The 20017-nt window shown below is 45.6% G+C and overlaps 1 protein-coding gene and 1 pseudogene across 1 annotated transcript; both read left to right on the top strand.

Annotated features, from left to right (window-relative positions):
• LOC135542633 (mitogen-activated protein kinase kinase kinase kinase 4-like) overlaps positions 1-19574 on the top strand; it is a 51813-nt pseudogene extending 32239 nt beyond the window's left edge.
• LOC135541077 (traf2 and NCK-interacting protein kinase-like) lies at positions 679-2495 on the top strand (the record flags this gene model as incomplete). Its single annotated transcript, XM_064967201.1, has 1 exon — positions 679-2495. A coding segment is annotated over one exon (717 nt), but the record flags the coding sequence as incomplete, so codon positions are not given.
• Positions 19575-20017: the final 443 nt, after the last annotated feature.

Raw genomic sequence — 20017 nt, 5'->3', positions numbered from 1 at the left:
ACACCCATGAGTCTTTGTAAAGTAGAACAGGGAATGGTGTCTGGAGCTGTATTCTATTACATTTGTATTGACAACGTTGTAAATGTTGCACCCCACTGAGAAAGCCACTGTTTTCAGGACTGGATCGCACATTTAGGAGCAAGCTCTTTTCTAGAACATACATATTAATCAAGGCAAGGTGTTATGGCTATATTGTATGAATTATGGTTGACGTTAGCTGTTGTATAGATTAGTCATTCAGAAATATCCTACAGGAAGATGGAGTTCCTATGTTTCTCTGCCGGTGTCTCTGGTTACATTTACATCCTGAGGAAATGAGTTGAGATTTATTTATTTATGTGTGTATATGAAGTCACCTTTTATGTTTCTTTATTGCTCAGCATTCACCATTCTGTCTTGCTTCCCATAAATTGAATCATTCCACACTATTCACCCAATCCTCAACTTTGGTTCTATTTCTCGCTAAAGAAGGTTGTAACATTTATTTGTGAGTAATGAAATGAAAGGATCTGCATTTGAAGACATCATTTAACATGTTTGTAGGCTTGAATTTATCCAGCTAGCTTCAACTTTATAGAACTAAGCTGAATCGGCCTTCAAGTGCTTAATTTAATACAATTCACCCCCCGAGGTAGCATTTGCTTACACATGCCATTAGCCACTTTCCCCCATGTCTAATGTGCCTCAACTCAGCCGCGCACTCTGCATCAGGAGTTCAAATGGCGGGAGCTGGAGGAGCAGCGGAAGGCAGAGCGTCTCCACAAGCGTCTGCAGCAGGAGCAGGCCTATCTGCTGTCCCTCCAGCACGACAATAAACCACCGCAGTCCTGCGAAAAGACTGAAGACACCAAGAGAATGTCCCCTGACAGTACTATCAAAGCCCCTCAGACAACGTCCCCAGGCCCCGTGGGCGATAGAGCCCCAGCTCCACAACCCCACGTCCTCAATAATTCTAATGCTATTGCTCCACGGAGAACGTCCTGCGATAACACTAGGTCCCCACATGCCCATTTCCTGGACAGTGTTACTGCTAACGCCCCACGGAGAATGTCCTCGGATACCACAAAGTCCCCACAAACCATGTCCTGCGATAACACTACCAAGGCCCCTCAGAAACTGTCCCCAAACAGTGTTGATAAAGACTCAGAAAAGACCCCCTCTGACAATAGCGATGCCCTAGCCACCCAGTCCACAGACGTTACTAAACCCTCACAGACCAGGGGCCTAGACGGCCCCAAGTCCCCACAGACAGACCGCTCGGAGGCTAGCGACGCTCTCGGTGATCCTCAGCCAATCAGAGAGGTGAACCCCAACACGACATCACTTCCTCCTGCTGCCTGCTGCTACTTCTATTCTAGCTGCCTGCCCCCCTCTCCACACAGCGTGTTATGTTAGCCCTGGTGGTGTGAGCTGGTGCTATGGTTGTCTTTTTTCTTTCAGTTATCGTCTTAAAATAGTGTTTAATACCTCACACAGTCCAATGTTGCACTGCGTTTAATGTATGCGACACAAAATAGCCTATAACGTTACCGTACTAGGATAACGTTGTTGTCTGTTTTTAAATGATTAGTGAATAGACTTCTCAGCCAACCATTTTGTTTGAGGAGCGAGGACAGTCAGAGAAAAGAAAGCCAGTAGCTCACAACCACTGCCTCTCTAAAACTGTACTGCTTCACTTCTGGCTCTCGTCTTTGCTTGACTATCTGATGCTTCTCTACTAAAACGTCTTTAGGATGACGTGTCAATCTTGAGAGGACTGAGCAAGAAAAATACTAAGTATAGACTGAAGCGCTGCGAGCTGGATCTCTGTCAACATCATTTTGCATTCAGGACCAAATGGTTTGCTTACGCAGAACACGGTACATTTTCTCTTGCCATTTAGTCAGCTATAATTAATTTAATGAAAATGCATCTTTTTCCTTCATATGCATTCACAGTTGAGTTGCCATACCTGAATGTAACACATTTAAATCAATGGGCTTGAATTGATAAAGGGACCCAGCAGAGGCGGTGATGAGTTGAAGCTGTCAGTACTTCACATATTCTTGTGAATTACCAGTTGTATTGCTGTCTACTGCTGTGGTGAAATCAAAGTAGTCAGGTGTTCATGCTCTTGTCGTCCTCTCACATACCTACTAAATAAGCGTGATGGTTTGTAATGCGGCTGTGCCTTGTACTGTTCAGGTAAGTGACTGGAGAGGATGTCATGCATGTGGTCAGCTCAGGCCCACACTAACATATGTGTGCTGCTGGGTCCCAGAGAGAGACTGTTCTCTGGGGTGAGTCCCCTGGAGGTGTAAGATATCATTAACAAGACTGTCTGCGGTGGGCTCGTGTGCATGTCAGCGGACTTTCCCTCCCTGTCGATAACAAGGCGTCGGCTTCAGTGTTGACTCTTCCTCGTTCTCCTAGTCTTTCTCCTTGTGTGTTTTGTCGTTGAGTTAATGCCTCAACCTTGACCCCGCTGATTCTCACTGACCCTGTCTGTCCTGCACTCCCAGGCCGACGAGCGCTTCCGAAAGAACATTCAGGGCTCCCCCCAGACCGCCCCACCCACCAAGCAGCCCCCGTGCCCCCCCGTTCTGAACCCTTCTCTAACGGCAGCTCCTCCGAGTCTGTCCCGCCTGCCATGCACCGGCCCATGGAACCACAGGTAAACCCCTCATCCTTCCCTCCTTTCTCTCGATCTACCGCTCTCCATACAGTAGGTTCTGACAGCAAGGCATTGGTGCCACGAGTTGTCCATTCTAGCATCCAGACATATAATTAATGTCTTTTTCTGTGGATGAGCTAGTAGAGGTCCCAATTAGAGGTCAACCGATTAATCGGAATGGCCGATTTAATTAGGGCCGATTTCAAGTTTTCACAACAATCGGAAATCAGTATTTTTGGCAACAGAGTTGGCCGATTTAAAAATAAATATGTATTTTATTTTTTTACACCTTTGTGTAATCTTTATGTAACTGGGCAAGTCAGTTAAGAACACATTCTTAATTTCAATGATGGCCTAGGAACGGTGGGTTAACTGCCTCGTTGAGTGGCAGAATGACAGATTTGTACCTTGTCAGCTCAGGGGATTCAATCTTACAACCTTAGTTAACTTGTCCAACGCTCTAACCACCTGGTTGTGCGAATGCAGTAAGCCAAGGTAAGTTGCTAGCTAGCATTAAACTTACCTTATAAAAAACAATCAATCATAATCACTAGTTAAGGACACACGGTTGATGATATTACTAGTTTATCTAGGGTGTCCTGCGTTGCATATAATCGATGCGGTGCTGTCGTTGCACCAATGTGTACCTAACCATAAACATCAATGCCTTTCTTAAAATCAATACACAGAAGTATATATTTTTAAACCTGCATATTTCGCTAAATGAAATCCAGGTTGCAGGCAATATTAACCAGGTGAAATTGTGTCACTCCTCTTGCGTTCATTGCACGCAGAGTCAGTGTATATGCAACAGTTTGGGCTGTCTAATTTGCCAGAATTTTACCTAATTTTGACATAACAGTGAAGGTTGTGCAATGGAACAAGAATATTTAGGCTTATGGATGTTACCCGTTAGATAAAATATGGAACAGTTCCGTATTTCACTGAAATAATAAACGTCTCGTTTCCGGATTTGACCATATTAATGACCAAAAGCTCGTATTTCTGTGTGTTATTATGTTATAATTAAGTCTATGATTTGATGGAGCAGTCTGACTGAGCGACGTTAGGCAGCAGCAGGCTGGTAAGCATTCATTCAAGTAGCACTTTTGTGCGGTTTCCAGCAGCTGTTTATGACTTCAATCATATCAACTCCCGAGATTAGACGCGTGTAACCGATGTGAAATGGCTAGCTAGTTAGCGGGGTGCGCGCTAATAGCGTTTGAAATGTCACTCGCTCTGAGACTTGGAGCCGTTGTTCCCCTTGTTCTGCATGGGTAATGCTGCTTTGAGGGTGGCTGTTGTCGATGTGTTCCTGGTTCGAGCCCAGGTAGGAGCGAGGCGAGGGACTGAAGCTATACTGTTACACTGGCAATACTGAAGTGCCTATAAGAACATCCAATAGTCAAAGGTATATGGAATACAAATGGTAGAGAGAAATAGTGCTATAAATACTATATTAACTACAACCTAAACTTCTTACCTGGAATTATTGAAGACTCATGTTAAAAGGAGCCACCAGCTTTCATATGTTCTGAGCAAGGAACTTAAACGTTAGCTTTCTTACATGGCACATATTGCACTTTTACTTTCTTCTCCAACACTTTGTTTTTGCAAACCAAATTGAACATGTTTCATTATTTATTTGAGGCTAAATTGATTTTATTGATGTATTATATTAAGTTAAGATAAGTGTTCATTCAGTATTGTTGTAATTGTCATTATTACAAATAAACTAAATAAAACAATTGGTCGATTTAATCGGTATCTGCTTTTTTTTTGGTCCTCCAATAATCGGTATTGGAGTTGAAAAATCATAATCGGTCGACCTCTCGTCCCAATAGAATGACATGCTCCATCATGTCAGTAGATCTACTCATATCTGTTATGTTATAGTGGGATTTCTGGGACCTTCCACTAATTGACCTGAGCAAAAGCTTGTCCCTTCTGTGGTGTGATAAACCTTACCCAGGATGCCAGAGGAGGCTGCATGTGATTGGCTGCTTGGTTCCCCTTCACTCATCTCCTTGCCCCTCTCACTGTGCCATTCAACTATCTGTTGTCCTGTTATTTGTCTTCACTGTAAATGTTTTTTGTGTGTGAACCTGTTTGACTGCTTCTGTTGTCTCGGACTGCATGACGTATGTGCAATGCATGTCTGTTATATGCATATGTTTTCAGCCATGTCCTTCATCTCTGTGCCTTCACTCTGTGGTTTGACCTTCTCCCCCTCCCACCTACCTCCCCCCTGTTCTCTCCCCTCTGTGTGTCTGTCTGGAAGGTCCAGTGGTCCCACCTGGCCGCTCTTAAGAGCAGCAGCGCCGCCCCGCCCCCCGTCGTGTCTCGCTCTCATTCCTTCAGTGAACCCGCGGTTCCTAGTTTTGCACATCTCCATCTGCGCTCCCAGGAGCCCCACAACCACCACCATCACCCCTCTGCTGCTGCACGCACTGACCCCCAGCCCCCCGCCTCGGGCCCCAGCGACGAGGTGCCCCCCAGGGTAAGAAAGGACAGCCCAAGGGACCCCCTTTTCCAGCCCTCATCCATGGTCCCCTCAGAGGGGCAAGATAGCAATGTCTATAGCCTCTCTGGGTGTCCCATCCGGCAGCAGTGGGATTACACCATGGGCTTTTGCCTTCACCATTATAAGCCTATGTTCCACAGTGTAGAGCTACAATAAGGTAGATTAGACTAGTAGTCTGGTTCACTAGTATAATCAATGACTGATAGCTATCTTGACATATCTCCTGGTTGTAGCTGCAATTGTCCCAGTGTACAGTACTGGAGTCCCTATAGTAACTAGCTTTACTCAGTGCTGTGCTTCCACTGGCTAACTACACACCATATGGTCCTGCATGGCTTCATGAGTTGTTCCTCTTCTAGTACTTCACCGTGTACATCCTGCATGCCCATCATATTCACTCTGTTCATTAATGTAATGGAGGGCCGACACAAAACCATTACCTAGACCGGTGTTTCCCAAAACTCGGTCCTGCCCACACCCAAAACCACATTTATTTTTTTATCCCAGCACTGCACAGTTGAATCAAATAGTCAAAGCTTGATGATGAGTTGGTTATTTGAATCAGCTGTGTAGTGCTTGGACATAACCCAAAACGTGGTCCTAGTAGTTTGGGAAACTGAGTTTATTACAAATATCCATGTCTTGTCTGTAGATGACTAAAATGATCCAGCGATCTATTTGTAGTTGAAGGGTAGAATGCACATTTGGGAAGAGGGATCGGGGCTATGCAGTGGTGCCAGGCCCTGCTGTGTGGTGGTGGTAGTTTATGCTCCTGTAGCCAGGCGTGTGAGGGCGTCCGTCTTGTCTACCACAGGTTCCAGTGAGGACAACGTCCAGGTCCCCTGTGTTGTCACGCAGAGACTCTCCTCTCCAGGCCTCTGCCCCGCCTAGCAACCAGGCAGTACAGAGGAGCGCCGGCAGGTAGGCGGTCAGCTCTGTGTGGGGTTGGAAAGAGTTGAATTGTTCGCGGGGTGGGTATGGGGAAGTGTGTTTTCAATCCCCTGTGTTGCTTGTCTTCCAGTAATGCGGAGCCACGTCTGCTGTGGGACCGAGTGGAGAAGCTGGTTCCCAGGCCCGGCAGTGGCAGCTCCTCTGGCTCCTCCAGCTCCCAGGCCGGCTCTGGGGAGAGGTTCAGAGCACGCTGTGAGTAACACGCACACACATACACACACAGAATACACACAGCATACTGGATGTACAATAGTGCATTTAGTATCTTGTAGGTCTTCCGCTGATGTTGGTTTTACCATCCTCTCCACCAGCATCGTCTAAGTCTGAGGGCTCCCCACTGCAACGCCCCGACAACGCTGCCAAGAAGCCTGACGACAAGAAGGACTTTGCCCGACCCAACCGGCCAGCCGTAAGAACCTCTCTCTTATGACTGTATCCACATACTGCTGTAGTAGTGGTCCCTGCATCTGGCTGTAAACCAGGCCAGCACTGCAGCCTGCTACAGTAACAGTGTGGTGGTGTTTCTATGACTGACTCTCCCGTTGTCTTATCTTTTGGTGTTCCCTATGGGCCATGACACGACAACCTGTGGAATCCCATTACTCCAACGATGTGATTATGGGGGGAATTGTATAGGGTGACGTGGTAAGCAAGCGTGCATAAGAATGTCATGCTCTGATGCTATGCTTATTTCCACTGCATGGGCCACCATGTATGCTAGTTTCAGAAGAGGGCTGTCCTGTGAGAAGCTCAGGGCCCAATTCCATAGCTCTTCCATTTGCCTCCCACTCATTGGTCCTCCTCTCCTTGGCTGACACGTGATTGGCTGACGATGCACCTCTGACCCGCCCCTCTCCCTGCTGTCTTCTTTCCTCCTGCTGTCTTCTTCTTGCTTCCTGCCTGCGCCATCCCAATCCAGTTGCTCTTCACCTGGCACATCACAAGTTACTATTTTCAGCAGCGTTGGCTCTTAACTGAGGTTAATGTTATGGCCTTAATGTATGGGGAATGATGCTCCCCTCCTCGACCCAGTTCAGTCCTTTGACAATGCATCCTCCCCCTGTAAAACTAGTAGTCAGTAATCTGACATGGTTTAAATCAGTGACAACCTTTTGGAAAGGGAGTATTGAAAATATTCCAAGACTTATTTGACCTCTAGGACCTGACGGCCCTGGCCAAAGAACTGCGGGCGGTGGAGGATGTGCGTCCTCCCAACAAGGTGACAGACTACTCCTCCTCCAGCGAGGAGTCAGGCACCACCGACGAAGACGATGATGAAGAAGTGGACCAGGACGCAGCAGACGAGTCCACCTCGGGAGCAGAGGATACCAGGGCCGGGTACGTAACAACCCTGACCTCTGACCTGGGCCCGTATTCACAAAGCGTCTTAGTCTGCAATCATGTTTCCCCACGTCCTTGTAATCTCATTCATTATGATCTGAAAGGCAAAACTGATCCTAGATCAGCACTGACACTTTATGATCTCAAGGCCTTAGTGATACTGCCCTAAAGAAAGGATTTCAGATGAAACGTTGATCAGATAATATATACTATATAGCATAGAAAGACTTCTATGAGGTGAGTCATTTGGCTCATTGAAAAGTGCTAAATAAGTCCCATGTATTATTAATAATTGGAGTTTGAATATGAGACGTACTGTTTCCACCAGGAGAGGTCTGAGTAACGGAGAGACTGCATCCCTGAAGACCTTACTGGCCCACGACGACTCCGAGAACGACCTCACCACACCCTCCAAGGATGGCACCTTGGTCATCAGACAGGTAGGACTGCAGAAGACCCTCTGGTTGTTATCATGTCCCCCCCCCCACTTCCACCCCTGGTTTCAGTTGTCAACTTGTTTGATATCCTATGTTGAGTCTTTGTTTGCTGGTAAAGCACACTGTCATGTACAGTTACTAGTGGAAAACAACGAGATACAAGTTGAGGTTGTTCTTGGTTACAGAGCGCGGGCGACAAAAAGCGCCCGGCGGTCAATGTCTCTTCATCCTCCTCCGGTCCCAGTGTGGCTCACAGTCAAGCCGTTCAAGCACATCCTCCTCCCGGTCCCGGCCCCGGTAACGGTCACCAGGAGAAAAACGGCTTTGCCGGCCGCATTCACCTGCTGCCAGACCTTATTCAGCAGAGCCACCACTCCCCCACCTCTTCCTCCTCCACCTCTTCTTCCATCTCCATCTCCCCCTCCTCCAGCCATGTCAGCCCAGCCATGTCCCCCCAGACCCCCCTGGACAAGCTCACTGCCATTGAGGTATGTCCCGTGTCCCTTAAGCTGGCTACTCTGGTTGTTCAGTCTCCTCTATCCCCTGTTGGCTGGCTACTGGTTATTGTCTACTCTATCCCCTGTTGGCTGGCTACTCTGGTTATTCAGTCTACCCTGTCCCTTAAACTGGCTACTCTGGTTATTCAGTTTACCCTGTCCCTTAAACTGGCTACTCTGGTTGTTCAGTCTCCACTGTCCCCTGTTGGCTGGCTACTGGTTGTCTACTCTGTCCCCTGTTGGCTGGCTACTCTGGTTATTCAGTTTACCCTGTCCCTTAAACTGGCTACTCTGATTATTGTCTACTCTGTCCCCTGTTGGCTGGCTACTCTGGTTATTCAGTCTACCCTGTCCCTTAAGCTGGCTACTCTGGTTATTGCCTACTCTGTCCCCTGTTGGCTGACTGACTGAACTGACGAATGATCTCTGGGCTGCTTCACCTTCTGAATATTACTCAAAGCACTGCCTCTAACACTAGCGCCACCTAGTGTGGGACCTTAGCAATGAGCAAGCGGCTTTACTAGTCTAGAGAGCGTTGGTAAAACACTTTGCCCAGGTGCAAGCTGGGAGGTGAAGTCTATGTAGTCCATCTTGTCAGGGGTTAAGAGGTTGTGGAACACCTCATTGGACTTCATCTCCCCATGGCCTTAGTGCTTTGATGCCATTTCACTCAAGCAGTTTAGTAGTAGGCTGTGCCTGGGTGGTAGCTAGCTTGCTTGGTGTGTGGTGCTTTTGGACAAACCTAGCTTGTTTGGATTTTACTGGCCAACTAAAGGTGTGTGTTAGCATGACAACGCTACTATCATGGAAGAAACCAAGACACTGAACAGCGCGGCTACCTTTTTAGCCTAATGATAAACTGCTGCGTTTTGATGGTGGCGTTTGATCAAAATCTGTGTGCTTTACACTGGCAATTTGACTTTTCATATTTCATCCCGTTTCTCTCTGAATTCTGTTTCTGTCCTGAACCTGCCATCTTTATTTCGTCTTCCATGTTGGTTCAACTCTCCTTTTTAAGTCACTGACCTTGTTTTTCATATCTGCTTCCAACAAATGCATGTCAAATCTTCCCATGCGTTTTGTGTGTGTTGATGTTTTGTTTTTGCCGTCCGTAGAGTAGATGTCATGTTTGATTACTAGATGATAAATGTCCTGATGTACAGTGTGTTGTAACAGAACCCAGTGTGTGGATGGTGTTTTATGAAGCCCTATGGTTTCTCAAGCAGGTCTGAGTGATTCTCAGTGTTAGATTGGCCAAGTCTGCAGGCCCTTTCTATTGTACTGTTAATTGGCTACTGTAAATCCTATTCGGCTTTATGATATTATTGTAGCCCAGCAATAAACATGTCTTCCATAGAACGCCATGAGCGCAGTAAAATGGATCCATTGTTGAGTTCAAACCACTCACTGCAGCTGCCATAGCTCCCCCTGCTGGGGAAAAAAGTATTCTTCTATGCAAACAGATTATACAATAAATAATATTGTAATATTTGATAGTATGAAGCCAAGGAGAAATAGGCTCCGGGAATACTGATAGTGTAGCAGACCAGGTTGAGTTACAGGTAGATGGGGATCTTTTAGGGCGGCAGGTAGCTTAGCCTGTAACCGAAAGGTCTCTAGTTCGAATCCCAGAGGCTACATGGTAAAGAATCAGTTGATGTGCACTTGAGCAAGGCACTTAACCCTAATTGCTCCAGTGTCACAACTGATTATGGCTGATCCCTGGCCGTGACCCCACTCTCTGAAGGTGTCTCGGGGGAGTTGGGATATGCAGAAAAGATAACTCCATTTCACACCTGCGTATAATACACACTTAAAACAGGACAAATATAAGCACCCAACATTCTTATATCTGTCCACTGTTGTTTGTCTGTGTTCTGCTCTCACTCCCGTGCCTTTGTCGCCAGACCCACTCGGCCAGCAACACCATGCAGAAACACAAGTCTTCCTCCTCCTTCACCCCCTTCATCGACCCGCGCCTCCTGCAAGTCTCCCCCTCCAGCGGCAGCTCCCTCAACAACATGGGTGAGTCACCACCTCTTCTCTACCCTTTAAAATGCTGATTTAGGATCAGCTCCCTCATCTTATCCATTAACAATAGAATCATCTCTGGGTCAGTAACTAGGAGTTAGATAACCCTGACCTATACATAGAACATAAAGTCACTGCTTGGCACAGGAAGTGTAATACAGAGCATGATCATCAAGGGCTATTAATGACAAAGCAAAGCCCCGCCCCTTCTCCCTCTGACCTTTGGTGTCCACAGCGGCCTTCGGGAATGACGGGCGGCTGGTGGACGCCCTGAGGGCTGACCCGTCACGTAAGGGCTCCGTGGTCAATGTGAACCCGGTCAACACACGCCCCCAGAGCGACACGCCCGAGATCCGCAAGTACAAGAAGAGGTTCAACTCTGAGATCCTGTGTGCTGCACTATGGGGTACGTACCTGAGGAAGAGGTGGCTGAGTGGAAGGATAGAGTTGATAGATGGATGGATGAATAGAGAGATGGATGTGTGATTTACTGATTGGATGGATGAATGGATATATACAATTTATAGGAAATCCATCATAGGTTTCGCGACAAGCATGGCAGACCTGCTTCCCCCTGGGTTCTGACTGGTGTGTGTCCCTGTCGTCTCCCAGGTGTCAACCTGCTGGTAGGGACAGAGAGTGGTCTGATGCTGCTGGACCGTAGCGGTCAGGGGAAGGTCTACCCCCTCATCAGCCGACGGCGCATCCAGCAGATGGACGTCCTGGAGGGACTCAACGTCCTGGTCACTATATCAGGTACGGACCACGGAGGTGCACGGACACACGAATACACTCTCCTGAATTATACTCAAACTCATTCTCTTGTTCTTTTATCTCACCACACACACACACAGGGAAGAAGAATAAGCTGCGTGTGTACTACCTGTCCTGGCTGAGGAACAAGATACTCCACAACGACCCCGAGGTGGAGAAGAAGCAGGGCTGGGTCACTGTAGGAGAGCTGGAGGGCTGCGTACACTACAAAGTCGGTACGTTCCACTCCCCATTTACCATCAGGAATGACACTTCTCTTGTTACAAGGCTGTAGCAGGTCCAAGTCCAATCTTGACGAGCGGGCAGAAATAAAACCTTTTTTTTTTCTCTTGATTTAAGTGAAATATGAGAGGATCAAGTTCTTGGTCCTTGCCTTGAAAAACTCAGTGGAGGTGTATGCGTGGGCCCCCAAGCCGTACCACAAGTTCATGGCCTTCAAGGTACAGTAAACCGGCTCAGGCTGCAGTCAGACCACCATGGCATTGGTTTACATTCACTTTCCCACCACAAATGACCTTAAAGGTGCATTTTGTCAATTTTAACGTCTTCCTCCTGCAGTCGTTTGGTGACCTGGTGCACAAGCCCCTGCTGGTTGACCTGACGGTGGAGGAGGGTCAGAGGTTAAAGGTCATCTACGGCTCCAGCAACGGCTTCCACGCCGTGGACGTGGACTCTGGGGCGGTGTACGACATCTACCTGCCCACACACGTAAGAGACCCACCCATCTGTCTCATTCCTCTGCTTCCCGTTTTTCCCTGTTCCACCAATCCATGGCTGAATCTGACACCCAACAATTTCACCACTCGATATGTGCCTTCACGAGCCAATCTCAAATGCTGATTGTCGAGTCAAGGGCTCCACTGCGCCCTTCGGAAGCCTCTTTATCCTATGACTCAGCGCCCTTGGCAGCAACTTCTTCCTATGAATCTTAGCATGTTACCTAGCAACAACAGTCACCTATCTCCTCGCCCTCACATTTGAAGTTTAAATCCGAGCAGGTCTTAGTGAGAGGATTTTTTTGTGTACTTCTGAAGTTTGAGCCAGTCACTGCTGCGCTGTGCAGGAACAGGCAGATGTCGTTTTGTTTTTACTACTTTCTCACTGTATATCGGAATATGCGTCCGTCTGCCTAAGGTCCCCAGTGCCCGTGTTTCATGAGTCATGCTACAAGGTCGCGGGCGACAATACTCGCAAATGGACTTAGATAAGTTGCAGTTGGGACATCGCGTGTGTATCGTCTCAATGCTCATTTTGGCCAAAACACTGACACTCGAGTGATCAGTCTCGAACACAACCGCAAGTGGCCACTTGATAAAGGACGTAAGGGCCAAGTCTTTGGTTTGAGATTCATCCCATGTATATGGGGGCCTATTCATTAGGTCACACTGTATCAAAAACATTTTTCAATGGAAATTGAAAACAAGTCTTTCTTATTGGGCAAGTACAGGTAGTCCTTGTTTCAGTTGCTTTTTTTCTTCAGTTAAGTTCTTTATGAATACGACTCGTGACTAACCTGTTTTGTCTTTGTCTCTGTTTGCTCTCCTCCCTCCGACTCTTCCTCCCACTCTACCCTTCCTCTCCCTTCAGATCCAGACCAATATCCAGTCCCATGCCATCATCATCCTGCCCAACACGGATGGTATTGAGCTGCTGGTGTGTTACGAGGACGAGGGTGTCTACGTTAACACCTACGGACGCATCACCAAAGACGTGGTGCTGCAGTGGGGCGAGATGCCCACCTCAGTGGGTACGTAACACTCAAACTGGGACGCACATACGGTGCATTCGGAAAGTATTCAGACCCTTCACTCTACAACGAATGAAAAAGCAAAACAGGTTTTTAGACATTTTTGCAGATTTATTAAAAATACTAAACTGATATCACATTTACATAAGCATTCAGATCCTGGACTCAGTACTTTGTTGAAGCACCTTTGGCAGTGATTACAGCTTCGAGTCTTCTTGGTTATAACGCTACATGCTTAGCACACCTGTATTTGGGGAGTTTCTCCTATTCTTCTCTGCAGATCCTCCAAAGCTCTGTCAGGTTGGATGCGGCGTGTTGCTGCACCGCTATTTTAAGGTCTCTCCAGAGCTATTCAAGTCCGGGCTCTGGCTGGGCCACTCAAGGACATTGAGACTTGTCCTGAAGCCACTTCTGCATTGTCTTGGCTGTGTGCTTCGGGTCGTTGTCCTTCGTCCCAGTTTGAGGTCCTGAGCACTCTGGAACAGGTTTGAAACAAGGATCTCCCTGTACATTGCTCTGTTCATCTTTCCCTCGATCCCGACTAGTCTCCCAGTGCCTGCTGCTGAAAAACATCCCCACAGCATGATACTGCCACCACCACGCTTCACTGTAGGGATGGTGCCAGGTTTCCTCCAGATGTGACACTTGGCATTCAGGCCAAAGAGTTTAATCTTGGTTTCGCCAGACCAGAGAATCTTGTTTCTCATGGTATAACTCCTTTTAGGTGCCTTTATGCTAACTCCAAGCGGGCTGTCATGTGCCTTTTACTGAGGAGTGGATTCCGTCTGGCCACTCTACCATAAAGGCCTGATTGGTGGAGTGCTGCAGAGCTGGTTGTCCTTCTGGAAGGCTATCCCATTGCCACAGAGGAACTCTAGAGCTATGTCAGAGTCACCATCAGGTTCCTGGTCACCTCCCTGACCAAGGCCCTTCTCCCCCGATTTGGTCGGCAGCCAGCTCTAGGAAGAGTCTTGGTGGTTCCAAACTTCTGTTTAAGAATGATGGAGGCCACTGTGTTCTTCAATGCTGCAGACATTTTTTGGTACCCTTCCTCAGATCTGTGCCTCGACACAGTCCAGTCTCGTAGCTCTGTGGACAATTCCTTCGACCTCGTGGTTGTGTTTTTTTTCTCTGGTCAACTGTGGGACCTTTATATAGACAGGTGTGTGTTAGTTCGACTGATTAATCGGCATGGCTGATTAATTAAGGCCGATTTTCAAGTTTTCATAACAAATGGGAATCTGCATTTTTGGTCGCCGATTACATTGCACTCCATGAGGAGACTGCGTGGCAGGCTGACCACCTGTTACACGAGTGCAGCAAGGAGCCAAGGTAAGTTGCTAGCTAGCATTAAACGTATCTTATAAAAAACAATCATTCTTAACATAATCACTAGTTAACTACACATGGTTGATGATATTACTAGTTTAACTAGCTTGTCCTGCATATTTAGTTAAAGGACATCCATGTTAGCAGGTAATATTAACTAGGAAAATTGTGTCACTTCTCTTGCTTTCTGTGCAAGCAGAGTCGGGGTATATGCAACGGTTTGGGCCACCTGGCTCGTTGCGAACTGTGTGAAGACCATTTCTTCCTAACAAAGACCGTAGTTAATTTGCCCGAATTTTACTTATGACATAACATTGAATGTTGTGCAATGTACCAGCAATATTTAGACTTATGGATGCCACCCGTTCGATAACATACGGAGCGGTTCCGTATTTCACTGAAATAATAAATGTTTTGTTTTCAAAATTATAGTTTCCGGATATGACCATATTAATGACCTAAGCTCGTAATTCTGTGTGTTATTTTAATTAAGTCTATGATTTGATATTTGATAGAGCAATCTGCAGGCTCATAAGCATTCATTCAAACAGCACTTTCCTGCGTTTGCCAGCAGCTCTTCGCAATGCTTGAAGCACAGCGCTGTTTATGACTTCAAGCCTATCAACTCCCGAGATTAGGCTGGCAGTACTAAAGTGCCTATAAGAACATCCAATAGTCAAAGGTTAATGAAATACAAATGTTCGAGAGTAATATTCCTATAATTCCTATAATAACTACAACTTTAAACTTCTTACCTGGGAATATGGAAGACTCATGTTAAAAGGAACCGCCAGCTTTCATATGTTCTGAGAAAGAGCTTAAATGGTAGCTTTCTTACATGGCACATATTGCACTTTTACTTTCTTCTTCAACAGTGTTTTTGCATTATTTAAACCAAATTGAACAGGTTTCATTATTTATTTGAGACTAAATTGATTTTATTAATGTATTATATTAAGTTAAAATAAGTGTTCACCCACTATTGTTGTAATTGTCATTATTTCATATATAAAATCGGCCGATTAATCGGTATCAGCTTTTTTTGGTCCTCCAATAAGCGGTATCAGTGTTGAAAAATCCTAATCTATCGACCTCAAGTGTGTGTGCCTTTCCAAATCATGCCCTACAATTGAATTTACCACAGGTGGACTCAATCAAGTTTTAGAAACATCTCAAGATTGATCAAATGGAAACAGGATGCACCTGAGCTCAATTTTGAGTCTCATAGTAAGGGGTCTGAATAATTAAGTAAATAACGTATTCATTTTTTAATACCGTAATTGCTGGACTATTAAGCGCACCTGAATATAAACCGCACCCACTGAATTATTAAAAAATATGTATTTTGTACATAAATAAGGCGCACATGTCTATAAGCCGCAGGTGCCTACCGGTACATTGAAACAAATGAACTTGGTCACTATCTTCCTCCTCCTGTGCACTGAAACCACTGAAGTCATCTCCTTCGGTGTCTGAGTTGAATTGCCTCAGAATTGCTTCATCTGATGTTGGATCGTTTTCATTGTCGCTCTCGTCACTTTCATCCGGAGGCAAATACCCCGCTGAGTTCATGCTGCTTCAACACGCAGCAGTCCAGCCTTTTGAAACCCGTTGATGATAGTGGATTTTTTGACAATGCTCCACGCTGTCAGGACCCACTGGCAGACTTGACCATAAGTTGCTCTTCGCATGCAGTCCGTTTTATTGAAGGATTTCTCCCCACTTGTCATCCAAGCCTCCCACTGAACAAGGAGCGCCACCTTAAATGCACGATTTACACTGATGTCGAGTGGCTGCAAATACTTTGGGCCATCTGCTTTTCTTCCCTCTGAAAGCTTTTGTCTTTTTGCACTGAGTCAGTTCCTCACGCTGCTGTTTCCAACGTCTTATCATCGACTCATTAAGGCCAAGCTCCCGTGCAGCAGCTCTATTTCCTTTTCCAACAGCCAGATCGATCGCCTTCAACTTGAAAGCTGCATCATATGCATTTCTGTGTCTTTTCCATGATGAGGGTGACAAAATTACTGCCGTAATCAGAATGATGGGAAGTTTGAGCGCGCTTGATTTACGTCACATTATGTGACGGTGCTCAGTTTTTTGGCGGCATGAATCTTGTGAAAGCGGGAAAAATCCATAAATTATCTGCGTCATTGTATAAACCGCGAGGCTCAAAGCGTGGAAATAAAGTAGCGGCTTATAGTCCGGAAATTGCGGTAAATTAGCAAATATGTGTAACTTGTTTTTGCTTTTTCATTATGGGGTATTTTGTGTGTGTGTGTATAACATTTTATTTAATACATTTTTGAATTAGGCTGTAACGTAACATTTTGAAAAAGTGAAGGGGTCTGAATACTTTCCGAATGCACTGTACACACATGTTAAACCTGTTTGACACACAGGAGTGGCTTGTGGTAAAACTAAGTTTTATACCTTTAATTGAAGTACATAGTAGTTTTCAATAAACATTCACGCAAACACTTTCTTAATAACTTGATTGTCCATCTGTGTGTGTAGCCTACATTAGGTCCAACCAGATCATGGGCTGGGGGGAGAAGGCCATAGAGATCAGGTCTGTGGAGACAGGACACCTGGACGGGGTCTTCATGCACAAGAGAGCCCAGAGACTCAAGTTCCTGTGTGAGAGGAACGACAAGGTGAGTTATGCGTGCAACACACACTTTGCTTACTTGCATAGATGTTCATCAATGTTGATAAAGATCTCTCACTCTCACTCACTCACTCTCCCTCTCACACTCTCCCTCTCACACTCTCCCTCTCACACTGTCTATGTCCTGCAGGTGTTCTTTGCTTCAGTGCGCTCTGGAGGTTCCAGCCAGGTCTACTTCATGACCCTGGGCCGTACCTCCCTGCTTAGCTGGTAGTGTACACACACACCCAGCAGCATGAAGACAGCACCCCTCGGTTTATTACCACCATAATGATGACTCATGACGATCTTGAACTTGACGTACAACTGGAGTACCGAGCTTCACTGAGCTCTGAGGCGGCGCGATACCTAAATATCACCAGTTTCAAATAAGAAAAGACAATTGCACGATAAACGGACTGAGATCATGAAGGGGAGGCCACGGGGTCCCTATAGGCTGATGGGACCGTGTTTGTTTGTCAGTTGGTAGTGCTGTCATCATGCCCATTGGCTACTCTGCTCTGACAACAGACGCATCAGCTTTTCTGGGTTCTCGCCCCCAAACCCTACTAGAGCCTTCCCTTACCTCCTGCACCAGTGGGAGTAGGGATCTGAGCCCGACTTATTCAAAACACTAGTAGATGTTAATGTGTGTCTATTGGGAGAAAAGAGAGGGGGATGTGTTGTGTGACAGAGGAGGATGGAAAAGGATGAAAGAGACTGTTGCAGAGGAAGGGAAGCTTATAGCACCAGACAGGTGAAAGGTCATACAGTAGTTTGTTATTGTGTTTAGTCCAGGTCATGTTCAGGTCAACCTCCTGTGTTGAGTTTCTTAGATCAGTTCCTCGGACTGACATGCCGTTGCCACCACATGGGTACATTTTCAAATGGGTCGTGCTTGACATTGAAAATGTAACTTTTGTCTCTCTTTCACTCTGGCCTTCCTCTTGATAAGGGTTCAAACAGGGTTAAAGTGTGGAGAGAAGTTTCATCAAAGATTTCGACTTAACCCTTAATAGGACACTGCAACCTTATAGGGGCCTTTCCAGTCCCATATACTCCTGAGGGTCTTTTCCAGCCTCCCTCAACTTTAACGTGCCACATTGCCTCTCCTTGGTCGTGTTGGGTAAACTGTGAATGGGTTGATATGTACAGTAGACTCTAGAGAACGGTCTTGGTCATGAGTCATGACTTAGACCCACCATTTGGTAGCATGATGACCAGGGTATTCAATGGAACAAGTGTCAAGATTAAATATACCTTAAAGATTTGTAGATGAAGATTTAAAATCCACAACATATCCAAATGTATCAGCAAACACAGGTTTGATTTGTTTTTCATTTTAATGGGCCCCTCCACTGAATTCAGGTTTACGTTTGTTGCTACTTGTACAATCTGTTGTGACAATGCATTAGGTTTTGCTCATAACTCCTACAGGAAATGTATCAAAATCTGACATTTGAGTGAGATTGAATTATTACATGTAAAAACTATTATGAAGCAGCATGGTCCCCATTTTGATACATTTGTGAAATTGTTGTATTTCCATGTTGGACTCTTTAATACCAACAGACCACCATAGCCTGGTAGCATCACCCCCTCAGCTTGTCTGCATTATTTTAGTATCTTGACTCTGAGGGCAGAAGGGGACATTTTGTTTTGTACAGTCTGTCCCAGTCCAGGCAGTAGTATGCTATGGATTGAAGCAACACGACAACAACCTAGAAGCCTTTCCAAACCCCAGCAGCTCCTGGTTTTAATTGTTTGGTTTTCCTTTTGCCCCTTGATCCAACGAGTGAAAAATGGGACTGCACTTGTTTGTCTTAATGTTTCCTGGTTAGCCTGGGTGCCAGTCTGAAGCAGCAGCAAGGAGCTAGACTGGCACCCTGGTTAGATTCTTTGTATGGACAAACTTTTTCCTCAAGAATGGAAATCATAATGTCTCTATCACATGTCCCTCCAAAGCTTGACCCTCTTACAGTGGACAGTCACATCCTGTTTGGGTGTGATGATTCCAGGCCTCTAAGGAACGCAACGCTGTAAGAATATAGAAATGAGATGCTTTCTCCTCTGCAAATCTGTGAAACGCGGTGCCATGCCAAGATGGCATAAGTCACACATTTTAAGTGTTATAAACCACTACAGAAAGTATCGATTTACATTTTTAACTCCTTAGTTTGTTTCTGTAATTTTTATTACCCTTAAAATTATGCGGCTGCAGTGGTTTATAAAGGTTAATGCACACATTATGTTAAATGTTTACAGAGGCAATGTTTTGTTAAACCAATGTGCATCAAAATAAATATTTATGGTTTATTTTAGGGCAATAATCCCTTTTTTAGCTTTTGTATCATTTGGAGGTTCATGTACAGGAATAACCCTCGACCTCTGTTCATTCACTTTTCAAAAATGACAAAATTCTGAGTTTAAATCACTGATTTTCCTGGAGAACACAGCAGTGTGCCCTTGGCTGTGGCAACGTTGCAGCAACACAGTGACAAGGTTCTCTGCTGCCCAGGTAACATGTTTTCCTCAAGTGTTTCTACCATGCTACTCTAATTTATGTCCTCTGTGTATTATGGGAATTGTTGTATTTTCCTCGGTCTTTTTTCCATTTAATAAAATCCTAAGTAATTTACTAAATTGTGTGAGGTAGTTTTGTAAACCTTGAACATAAAGCGTTCAGTCTTCTCTTATTGTGTGAAAAAAATGGGTCTGGAAACAAATCGAATGTCTGAATGTCAAATTAATCTGAGCCTAAGAAACATTATTTTTAAGTATTCCAAATATGGTAACATTTATACAAACCATGAAAAAGAACCCCAAGTAAATGTTGCATGACGTTTCCATAATTTAACCCATTTTAATGAATGTATCTTCAAGTAAAGACTCCTTGTACATCTGTCAACTCACCACAAGATGACCCTGTACCACGCACTGCTCCTAGCTCGAGCCTGCCTGCTCTAGCCTCCTCCCAGACAACTCGAGCCGGATGTTTATGTCAAGCATCAGCAGGTGAACTGCATCATGACAAAGGTTCGTTTCATGATCAGACATTTTCAAGTTTGGGCCACATATACAAGTGC

Source organism: Oncorhynchus masou, chromosome 6, assembly GCF_036934945.1.
Source record: "Oncorhynchus masou masou isolate Uvic2021 chromosome 6, UVic_Omas_1.1, whole genome shotgun sequence".
In the NCBI taxonomy this organism is placed as follows: Eukaryota; Metazoa; Chordata; class Actinopteri; order Salmoniformes; family Salmonidae; genus Oncorhynchus; species Oncorhynchus masou.
This window is presented reverse-complemented; position numbering and strand designations above follow the sequence as displayed.